Source organism: Peromyscus eremicus, chromosome X (assembly GCF_949786415.1).
Source record: "Peromyscus eremicus chromosome X, PerEre_H2_v1, whole genome shotgun sequence".
NCBI lineage: Eukaryota > Metazoa > Chordata > Mammalia > Rodentia > Cricetidae > Peromyscus > Peromyscus eremicus.
Genome location: NC_081439.1, coordinates 66,560,051 through 66,572,502, shown reverse-complemented (window position 1 = coordinate 66,572,502; position 12,452 = coordinate 66,560,051). Strand labels below are relative to the sequence as shown.

General features: G+C 34.2%; 1 protein-coding gene across 1 annotated transcript in view; it reads left to right on the top strand.

The window, feature by feature from the left end:
- The window catches only part of Chm (CHM Rab escort protein), a 167,155-nt gene that overhangs the window by 81,053 nt on the left and 73,650 nt on the right, over window positions 1-12,452 (top strand). Inside the window, exons 5-8 of the mRNA XM_059250822.1 lie at window positions 1,097-1,478; window positions 3,881-3,997; window positions 4,502-4,622; window positions 6,162-6,387. Of these exons, the coding sequence (XP_059106805.1) occupies window positions 1,097-1,478; window positions 3,881-3,997; window positions 4,502-4,622; window positions 6,162-6,387 (846 nt within the window). The remainder of the gene's footprint in view (window positions 1-1,096; window positions 1,479-3,880; window positions 3,998-4,501; window positions 4,623-6,161; window positions 6,388-12,452) is intronic.

Below are 12,452 nucleotides of genomic sequence, written 5' to 3'. Positions count from 1 at the left end.
GATATTTTAAGGAATATACACTTGGTATTAAAGCCTTCCCCTTAAGGAAATTCAAAAGATAAAAGCATATCCAGGTTGAGAGTAATTTGTCCTAGATATTTACATGTCAGTTATGTTTCTGTGGTAAAACATCATGACCAAGTTTGTTTGGGCTTACTATCCCAGAGGGATAAGAGTCTGTCATTGTGGGTAAGCATGGCAGTAAGCAGTAGACATGTTGGTTAGAGCAGGATACTGAGAGCTCACATCTTGAACCACAGGCCTTAAGATCTCAAACCCCACCCTCAATGACATAATTCCTCCAGCAAGACCACATCTCCTAAACTTCCCACACTGCACTACCAACCATGGACCAAGTACTCAAATTCCTGAGACTAAGCAGGGGTAATTTCTCATTTAAATCACCATCTTTTATTCCTTTGCAGCACTGTTTTAAAAAACCAAAGCCCAGAGTCTTTTCTGAGATTCAAGGCAGTCTCATAAGTAACCACCTGTAAAATCAGAAAACAGATTACACACTTCTAACATAGAATAGCACTGAATGCACATTAACATCCCAAAAGCGAGGAATGGGGCATAGTGAGGAAATACTGGACCAAAACATGGCTCTGACATCTCCAACATCTTGAGGTCTCCACTGCAATCTAGGTTTCACACAAAGGCCTCTTAGGGTCTCTTGTTCTCTTAGATTCATTACCCACTGTTGCCTGGCCTCTGTAGCTTTCTAAAACCATGGAGAAAGATTCTATGACCTCTTTACTCTTATATCCTTCATAACTCCCAAGCCAGCACCACCTGGATGACATGTAGGCAAGATGAATGGAAGTCTATTGTATCAAGATAACAGTAGACTAAAAATGCTTACTCTAGTAATAACTTTGGAAATGAAGCTTTCAGTGGAGTAATAAATATCAATAGTAAATAGGAAACAATGATTTCAAATTTCATGTTGAAACTTTAGCAGTATGTACCCCGAACTTAAGACAAAAGTATAGAGGAATAAAACTTACCACAAAAAGTTTAAAGCAGTAAGAAATTGGAGCAGAGTAGAAATATCAGAAGCATGATACTGATTATTATCATAATTTCTTATTAGTCAGGATTTGCACAAAGATGTTGAAGAAGCTGGTGCACTGCAGAAAAATCATGCTTCTGTGACATCCGTGAAGTCCATAGAGGTTGCAGAGGCTGCAGAAGCTTCTTGCCTGCCTACTGCAGATGAGTCATTAAGCACCCGGAGCTGTGAAACACCAGCAGAACAGACTCAGAGCAGTGATCCAGAGAGTTCACTAGAAGTAAATGATGCTGAAGCAGCAGGAGAGAAAGAAAATCTTAGTGATGATAAAACTTCAGAGGAAGAGACAAGTGAAAATGTGCCTAAAGTACAAGACAACACAGAGCCACCAAAGAAAAATACAATTACTTACTCACAGATTATTAAAGAAGGCAGAAGATTTAATATTGATTTAGTATCAAAAGTAAGTACTAATTTTATACATCTTAACGTAGAACAACAATAATTTCAAATGATTGAAAATAGCATCTGGATCTCTCAGTGTACTTTTCTTCATTTTAGTTTCTGAATTGTGTTTGCTTTACGTGAAGATAGTAAACAGAATTTTATAATTCAGTTACAAAATAATTGTTTTAAGTATAGGTTAAAATTACACTAAAATGTTAGTATTAATATAGTTACCGCACTTTTAAATTATACTAAATATTTTTGTCTGTGAAGAATGCTAATGTATTAGGGCAGGTAGTTCATCTTAATATTCTAATTCATGGGCACTATCAATTCCATCAGAAGAAAAATTCTATTGAATTTGTGTTCAAATCTCATGATCTTCGCAATAAATTTTATTTAAATGTCCTTAGCCCTTATAAAATTTAACCTTAGTATAAGTATTCCAAATGAACAAATACATTTTTTAAAATCACACGGTCAGGTTGGAGCATACCTTTCTAGTAGTGGCAAAGGATGTGAAGAATTCTTTTGTCTTTGCTGGTGTTTCCATAATTAACTCTAACATTAGCTCATTATAATTTCTGATGAGGTTGCTAGATCATGGGAGACTTCAATACTGCATGGGGTTCATAAGAAGCAAGGTTATTTTTGTTCAAAATAATAATAAAATACCCCATCAGACTTGCCATAAAGGGTGTGATAAGAGAAAAGGGAGGGGACAATTCATGCACCTTATATTTTGCTGATGAAATCCAGTCTGCCCATTCCCCTGTTCACTTTGAACTTAGTGTGTGGAAATATAAATATCTCCCTACATAAAATATTGTACTATTCAGAATAGTAGAGAAAAACCAACATAAAAATTTTTTTTTTCGACTTAAAAACGATTCTAAGTAAGCTTATATACCTCAGTTATGGAGCCAGAGTGCCAAATAGACAAAACAAATTGTTTAAAAGTGCTTCTGATTATTTTAGTGTGATTGCAGCTTTGTTTCATCTCATCAATGTGAAATTGACATGGAGATCACTTAGGGGACATTGAAAAAAAACTTATGATTAAATACGGTACATGTATTATTTCCATGCTTCAGAAACTTATGTCTAAGATAATTTTAGTTGAAATTTGTTTTTTATTCTTCAATGATAACTGAAATTCACTTGTTTTAAGCTTTATTTGGCTTAATAATTAGAATGAATTTTTGGTCTATATTAATATTTATAAAATTGTGCCTCTTGATGCAGTATTACATCAGAAATAATTATTTTTTAAGCAAATGAAATACCACTTTATTCTACTTTATAAAAGTTAAGACTTGCCATTTTAAAAATTATGTAAGGTGTATCACTTACAGTGTGTTAAGAATGAGGTAATCAAATAACATGGCATATTTATTTAGTCAGAGTATTTAGATTAATTTCTAAAAATGCCACATTAACTTCAGTTGGTGTAATGCTAAACTAATACGATAGTTTACAAAATTGTTCATAATTTATATTGATATACAGATCATCTTTGGTGCTCAAATTAATAATTGAAATCAAAATTTTAGGCCGCCATATTTCTTTGTATAGTGAAACATTTTATTTAATTTTTTCCAGTTATTAGTGTATTGAGTTATAAATTATAAGTACCATGATCATAGGAAATAGCCAAATATATAATATTTATACATACGGTTGAATTTCTAACATGATAGATAATACTGTTTAAAGTTTTATTGTTTTCCTCTCTGGTATTAATTAAAAGGTACACTGAAAGATTAAGCCAGTCCTTCACACAGATATCAATAGTAAAATTGTTCACCTCTTGAAAAGATTATATGTCATATAAACTTAGAGTATGAGGGGCTAAGAAATTGACTCTGTTATGGAAATGTATCACAAATCCATGTGAGGTGATTTTGTTTGTTTTTGGTTGGTTTGTCTATATTGGTGGCATGGGGTGGTCCACTGTACTGATCTCTTCTTAAAACCAACTGGCTCTATTTCTGGTTCAAAATCTTATATCAGCCTTAGATCTTTGGATCCTGAGGTGACAAAGATATTTAAGAAGGAAATACAGTGGATATGTTGATATACTATGTGCAGTATAACATTCTTAGCAGACCTGAGAAGAGATTTCATAATTAAATGCATTAACATTTCTGTAATGAAATTCATGAATGTTCATATATCATCTAGACAAGAGTAGAAGAACTATTTAGGAGTTCAGGTTTTACTGCAAGAACAAGTTATGAAGAAACATTTTATATTATAGATTTTTTGGTTTAAATTATAGTAATGAACTGTGAACATTTAATGAATTGTCTTATGCATATATAACTTAAATTCTAACAAGTTTGTGTGTGTGTGTTAGTTGCCATTTTCCATTATTTTGTCTTTGATTATATCTTCTCAAACACTTTCTGCTTACAGCTTCTCTATTCTCGGGGATTACTAATTGATCTTCTAATCAAATCAAACGTTAGTCGATATGCAGAGTTTAAAAATATTACAAGGATTCTTGCATTTCGAGATGGAATTGTGGAACAGGTACTGTATCGCTTAACTGTGTGAGTCAAGTTACTATTACTCATTTAGAAGGATAAGAAAGGACAATTACTCTTTTCCTAGTAAGGCAGTAAGTTTCAACTTTGCATGGTTGTTTATAAATGTAAATACAAAATTTGCTTCAGTAAATTTCCTGTTTTATTTTTGAACATTTATTCCCCAGGTTGATTTTAATGTTGAGGAAATGCTAGTTTCAGGCAGCAATACTATATTTGAATTGTCATTTGTTCCTTATTAGGGGTGACATGTCATTGGCCTTTTAATGGCATGAAGAACAACTTGGCAGAATTAAGTAACAGAGCTCTCAAGTTAATTAGGTCTGTAGTTAACAGAGATGCTATTAGAACTGATGAAAGGTGACATGAAGCAGCCAGGATGGAATGGAAATGATAACCTTATAATGAGGAAAGGAATACAAAGTATAATCTGGAATACTGTGTCATTAGGAAGCATTTTAAAATCGTCTTCACTTGCAAATATTTTTAGGTTCCCTGTTCTAGAGCAGATGTCTTCAATAGCAAACGACTTACTATGGTAGAAAAACGAATGCTTATGAAATTTCTAACATTTTGTATGGAATATGAAGAACATCCTGATGCATACAAAGGTATTGCTTTCCATTAATTTGTTTTGTTAATTATTTGTTATTTTAATTTTAATATGGTTCCTCAATTTGGTAAACAACTAATTATTCTAAAATGCATTCTAACTTCTACTGTATCCAGTAAGTTAGCCATAGCGCATTGGTACTATTTAAATTCATTCAAATTAAATACTTCATTCTCTCAGTTATGCTAGCCATATTTCAAGTGCTTGGTACCCATATGCGTCAAGTGGCTATATGCAGAGATTTTCAACATTGCCAGAATGTCTTGCCAGGCCCTCATTTTTATTCTTTTTTAAATTAAATACCCTGGATAACTGATTATTTAATCTATGTGTATATGGCACTAGGAACTGAATGTAGGATGTGGCTCATGAGATATAGCATATTAATTGATTGTTGATATATGCCATTCTTTTTGTTATTTCGTTTTTACTTTGTCATTAATAATAATAATAAATTTGTGTAGATGTCACTTTTCAGGACTGCTTTTACTTGAAATATTGAGCTCTTCATTTTTTTTTAACATAAATGCTATGTGATGTATTCTAGAAACCTCTAGATTTAGAGAAGCTGTGGTTTCCAATGTTAGCTTTAAACCTACTATTGTAATCTTATGGACAGTTATTTTAGTCTGTTGAAAATTGATTTCATTGTTTTAATGTCTGCTGCTTTTCAAGTACATTGGGTTGGAAAATTGTGCAAAATTAAATTATTGTGTTCATAATTCATTTATAAAATTACAATGAGAATTGCATCATGATTTGTTTTGATGGAATTCTGAAAACCTCTTTCTTGGTGAAGAAATACCAGGTTGTTCTTTCCAGTGCCTAAACTGAGAGCCTCTCAATCAGTTAACTTCTATCATTTTTATTGTCTTGGATTATTTACCTAAACTGATATCTGTTGTCACAGGATTGTTTCCTCCCACAAGTAGTACATTTACCTGTTTTCTCTTAGGTAATGAAAGGACTAGTTTTGTAGGTGTTCCTTATTATTTGAAGTGTGATTATCAGCATGTTGGGTTCCAGCAGCCACAGAGAAATTAGTTTCATTACTTTTTAGTAAAAGTTTTTTATTCTAGGTTTGAATGCAAAATATATATTTAACAAAAGGAAAATGCAAAATGTAACAAAAGTGACATTTTCATTAATGTATTTTATCAGTTCATTACATTTTATTTTGCTTAATATTTTCAGATTTGTGTTAACATTATTATATAGTTGAAATGCTGATGAATTGAGGTTATTGCCGTCACCATAATTCATTGAATTATTTAATGTCTTCCTGGGTTTTCACATCAATAAAATAGTAAAGATTTGTCATTTAAAACATAAAAACTATGCCATCAATTTATTTAGGATAATGAGGTTGTTTCCATATTTTGTTCTTAAGACCCATAGTATATGTCCAAACTGTAGTAATAAGGACCACTGGTGTCCTGTTTGAAGTCTTTAACAGACTTGACTATTAATGTGGGATATTTTTAAGTAGAAATTAAATTTGATTTTAATTGATAAATTTTCATCTTTCTTTTCATAGCATATGAGGAAACTCCATTTTCTGAATATTTAAAAATGCAAAAATTAACCCCCAACCTACAATATTTTGTCCTGCATTCAATTGCAATGACCTCAGAGCCAACAAGCTGTACTGTAGATGGCCTCAAAGCTACCAAAAACTTTCTTCACTGTCTTGGACGGTATGGCAACACTCCATTTCTGTTTCCTTTATATGGCCAAGGTGAACTCCCACAGTGTTTTTGCAGGTAAGTTACAATTTATGTCTTCCAAAAGAGTTGTATGGCTAACATGAAAATTAAACAAAGGTGAGCTTGGTGGTGCATCCCTGTGTTCCTAGCATGTGAGATGTGAAAGCAGGAGGGTTAGGAGTTCAAGGCTACTCTTGGCTACATAGCATGTTGAAGCCAGGCTTCTTTCTGGAAGCTCCTATCTTAAAATCAATTCAATGAAGAATTAGTATATACAAACATAGTTCATTCTGTTTTTTATAGGCAATTTAATGTTTGTTGGTTCCATCTAAATGATATATTCAGTTTGGCCTGTTTTTGGACCTGATAAAGTGTTATAAATCCCTATTGTCACCCAACATTATCTTTCAACAATGATATTGTATATATGCATTTTTATCTTTTAGATTTGTATTTATACTTATTTATATATTCAATTATATTTTATATAATTTTCATTGTTAGATAAGTCTATTGTAAATGTACCATAAGCTGCTTTTTTCCATTTTTTTGTTGATATTTTCTATTAATATCCTTGTGTATGTGTCTTAGTTAGGGTTTCTGTTGCTATGATGAAACACCATGACCAAAGCAACTTGGGGAGGAAAGGGTTTATTTGACTTACACTTCCATATCACTATTCTTCATCAAAGGAAGTCAGGGCAGGAACCCAAACAGGGCAGGAACCTGGAGGCAGGAGCTGCCTCAGGCCGTGGAGGGGTGCTGCTTACTGGCTTGCTTCCATTGGCTTACTCAGCCTGCTTTCTTATAGAACCCAGGATTACCAGCCCAGAGATGGTACTACCCATAATGGACTGGCCCTCCCCCATTGATCACTAATTAAGAAAAAGTTTACACTGGGTGGTGGTGGCACACGCCTTTAATCCCAGCACTCTGGAGGCAGAGCCAGGCGGATCTCTGTGAGTTCGAGGCCAGCCTGGACTACCAAGTGAGTTCCAGGAAAGGCGCAAAAAGCTACACAGAGAAACCCTGTCTCGAAAAACCAAAAAAAAAAAAAAAAAAGAAAAAGAAAAGGTTTACAGTTGGATCTTATGGCAGCATTTTCTCAATTGAGGCTCCTTCCTTTCAGATAAACTCTGTCGTTTGTGTGTCAAGTTGATGTAAGACTAGCCAGCACAGCATATCTTATGATATATGTGTTTAAGACTTTCTTTTGGAGCAGCTAGAAAGATGGGCCAGTAGATAAAGCGTGCTTGCTATGCAAGCATGAGGATCTGAGTTCATATCCTCGGAACCCACAAAAAAAGCCAGAAGTAGTCACCTGTGTGCCCGTAACTCCAGGGTTCTGTGGAAGGAGTCTGAGACTAGAGGATCTCTGTGGCTTGCTGCCACAAACCTAGCTCCAGGTTTACTGAGAAGCCCTGTCTTAATTTTTCTATTGCTGTGATGAAACAGCATGACTAAGCTAACTTATGGAAGGAAAGGTTTATTTGGTGTACATTTCCAGAGGGATAGCAGTCCCATCATGGTGGGGAGCCAGAGCAACACGTATGGTGGCAGGAGCAGGAAGCTCACTTCACACCTTCATTTGCAAGCAGGAAGTAGAGTGAACGTGATGTGTGATGAGACTAAACACTCAAAGCCCACTTGTAGTAATATACTGCCCCAGCAAGGCCACACATGCTAAACCTCCCCCAAACAACCCCAACAACTATGGAGGGATGTTACCATTCAAATCACTATACGCTGTTCCAAGGGAATAAGGTGAAATGTAATAAGCAGGATAATGATGGATGCACAGGCACACACATACACTCACTCACACAACACACAGAATATTTCCTTTAGGAGGCATACCTAAGAATGAAGTTTTTATAAATGCTTTTGTATGAGTGCTTTTTCTGCATGAATATATGTGCATCACATGTGTGCCTGGTGTCCATGGAGGCCATAAGAGAGTGTAAGAGCTACTAGAACTGAAGTTACAGATGGTTGTGTGCTGACACGTGGTAGCTGAGAAGCAAGCATGGGTCCTCTGCAAGAGTAGCCAGGGCTCTTAACCAGGGAGTCATCTCCAGACAAGAGTGGATTCTTTTTTTAGCCATAGCATGTGTGTTTTACATTTTACTATTGTAATATTGTTATTTCTTTTGATAATTTTATTAGTTACACCCTAGGAACAGTATATAGGAATTTCTATTTGCTTTATGTATTTCCCAGCATTTAAACAATTTCGTTAGTCTTTGCTCATTGCCCTGATTTCCTGTGAGGTTGAGCCTCTCATTTATTGGCTATTCATGATCTCTATTCTGAGGACTACTTTTTTATCTTTTGCCCATTTATCTTTTGGGTTGTTGCCCCTTTCTTAATGATTTATAGGATTCTTAAGTGTATTCTGATTATTGATCATAGTTAAAATTTTATGTGTTTTGTCTGTGTTGGTGTTCTACAAGAAGATTGTTAAGATTAGTATAGTTGGATTCAGGAAGCTTTTCATTTCTGTGTAGCTTTTTGACTGGTAGTTAAGAATATGAACTTTGTAGATAGACTGCTTCTGTTTAAATGGGGTGTCTTTGTTTACTACCATTGTAACCTTGGGTAAGTTTTATAGCTGTAGTAGATTTCTAAGACTTAAGTTGGGTGTTTGAATTGTCTCTGTTAAAGCTTTCTTTATTAATTCTTTACTGCCTCTGTGGTTTGCTTGTAGGAGACTTATTTGAGCTCTCTTGTATTCTTCCTTGCCTTTCCCGGTTATTAGGCTGAAACTTGAAAACTTATTTGATGGAATAGTCAGTGGAACTGACCCTTCCTTGAAATCAGATCTATTAACCTCCAAAGTCTAAATCCTGGTAGCCTGTGGTTGACTTGAAACCATACCAATAACATTATTGACTAACACATATTTTGTGAGTATTGCTTGTGACAAAAATTATGTAAGGAAAGATACTTTTTTATGCACTCTTTCTTGGAGAAACAAACTGCTTTTGTGATGTTTGATGCCACTCAGAATCTTAAGTGTAACACTTGAGTTTGCTGACTAACATGAGCTAGCTATGAAATGATTGCAGTAACACAGTATGGACCACATTTATCTTTGTGTTGCTTACTTTTCTCTCCACTGTGAATGGTACCATATACTGTTTCTGTGTCAGAGTGTGTAAAGTTGGATTAATATTAGTTTTACATAATGCCATAGTTTTTTAAAAGTCCACAGTGTACATTTGGTATTATTTGATCATAGTAAATGATAAAATATAGTATTGTTTACACATTTTATGTTTTGAAAAGTCAACTATATTAGTCTCTTTGTGTGAAAAACATCTCATTATGTAGCTCAGGTTGGCCTCAAACTCACCATTCTCCTGCTTCAGCTTCTGAAGTACTCAGATTATATAGGCATGTCCCACCAAACTCAGTTTATCTTTTTAGCTAGTAAAAACTTTTAAATTATGAAAATACATATGAGTTGTTTTATTTCTTACTAGTTTTTATGTATTTTATTAGAAATTTTAAGTTTTTATTTCTACTAAGATCCCTTCATTAAATTAAGTTATTATGAGGTATTTCAGAACAACTAACTTGGACAGTTTTGCTCACAGTATTCAATTGTGTTATGAAGGTAGAAATATTTTGGGGACACTGATGCTTTAAGCTTTGTCACAGGATAATCATCAGGTTTTATAATTTCTCTATCTATTCAAAAACATTTATATATTTGTAAGGTACAGAATTCTCTGAGGATTGTTTTCAGAGTTCAGTAAATCAAACTTAAGTTGTAATTTTCAAACTTTATTTTTATTGAATTTCATTCTTATTGGTCTACCAATATTAGAGATGTGTTTTGAAAAATCTCTATTAGATACTGGATTTGTCAATTTTTCCCTGTAATTTTATCAAAGCTTACTTTATGTTTATTGTGACATTAAATAAAAACATAGAAATTTGACAACATTTCCTAATAACTTTAATGTTTTAATTATCTGCTGATTTTCGTTATCCTTATTTTTTTTTTCTTCAAAACTCTGCTTTGCCTGGTAGTTGAACACCTATTCCAAGTTTTGAGCACTTACTTACTTGCCTCATCTTTGGAGTCTGTGTTTGAGTCTCTATTAGCATAGTCATGCTTGTGTTTAGTCCTTTTGCTGAGCTGGGATGAGTCCTGCCTGCTGCAGTCTTCTCCTTTCCTCTCCTTTACAACTTGCCCTCCGAGACCTTTTGTATCTGAAAATAACTATAGCTGTTGGCTTTCTTTTACCTTTTGGTTGAGTGGAATTCAATGATGTAAATGAATCTAGGTTGACAGTTCTTTTCACTATTTTTAATGTTTATTCTGTTATTTATATCTCATTTTTGCTCATGAAAAGTATGAAATCAGCCTAATTTGTAGTTTCTTTGTAAGTTGTATCTCTTTTCTTTGAAGTGTTTTTTTTTAAGATAGTGTTTTTGATGTCCTACATTACTGCACTCTCTTTCTTATAAAATATTTGTTGGGTTTTTTTTTCATGTTATGAGTATCTGTGTATGTTTGAATGTATATATAGCCTCCACATGTGTGCAGGCTCTCTCAGAGCCTAGAATTTTACATTCTCATTCTGTTTAATATATACTTTCATATGGTCAATTAGTGTCATGTGTTGATCCTGCTGATTCAAATTAGTGTTTTATTTCCTCTTGCACTGCTTTCCCATTGATCTGGTCTCTCAGAACTTGAGGTACTTTATATTTCTGCAGTTATTTGCTTTTGTCAACAAGGTACTACAAATTTGAGGAGTTACTAGTTCTTTTCCAGGACCTTCACTTGGTTATGGAACCCAGTATAGCTCTACCATGGTGAAACTGGCATAAAGCTTTTGAACACATAATTTTTTGTTGAAGTGTTTATTGCTCAAAGCTGTAATTTCAACCCTAGTTTTGTAGTGTTCTCCCGGGTGTTTCAGGGGATGAGGTATTTATCATTGGTGGTTGCTTTCCTTCAGTATCAGGAGTGCAGGAAGAATTGTTTCATGTAAAGTAGATTTTTTTTTTTGGTGTGAACAGATGGTTCTGTTATAGTGTGCATCACCAAGTATCAGTGGAAGCATGTATTCTCACATTTATATTTCCTAAATATTTGATTATAAGAATGGAAGTGACTAATTTCTGAATATTACAGGTCTCTTTCTTCCTCCTAAATAGGAGACAAAGTAGAGATGATGGAGGAGTATTGGATTCTTAGAATCATAGCTCGTCCTATTAATTGAAATTAAGTAGGGACCTGTGCTCCTCCTGCATCTGACTCTGCATCATATCCTACTGGCATATACCACCCAGTAGGTATATATGTATGTGTGTGTATGTATATATACATATGTATGTATATACATGTACATACATGCATGCAATAGCAGTTAGTGAAATATGAGGCCATGAATTTGATGGAGAGTGGGGAAGGGTATATGGGAGGGTTTGGAGGGAGGAAAGGGAAGGGAGAAATATTATTAAATTATATCAAAAATAAATAAAAATGATTAAAAAAGAAATTAAGTAGGAAGTTTTATACTTTTCTTAGTCACTCTTTCGATGTATAACTGCTGTTTCTTGTGGAGTTTTTGTTTACATTTTTCAGAAACTACAGTGTAATATTTTTCTATTGCCATACTCATTCCTACCAAACTGGGTAAAGAACAGGGATGGAAGTAAAAGTTCCTTGTGAAGTGATCTGCAGCACACTGATATATTTATTAATACTTTATACAGATGAAAGGAAGCAACCTAGCATCATGTTACACAATTCCAATCCTGGATCACCATGAGTATGAGGCCAGCTTGGACTATATAGTGAGACCTTATCTAAAACTAATCATAAAAAGCAGTAGTCTTTTTCTGAAAAATTGAAATCCTTAATATGCCCAAGTCTGAAATTTGTGAGTGCTGACATGATCCACAAGTGGAGAATTCCACATGTTACCTGCTACTTCATTGTCTAAACACCCATACAGCAAACATGTTTAAACTTAACCCTCATCCTTTTTTTTATTTTTATTTTCCAATACAATTCAGTTCTACATATCTGCCACAGATTCCCTTGTTCTCCCCCCTCCCGCCCCCCTCACCTTCCCCCCAGCCCACCCCCCATTTCCACC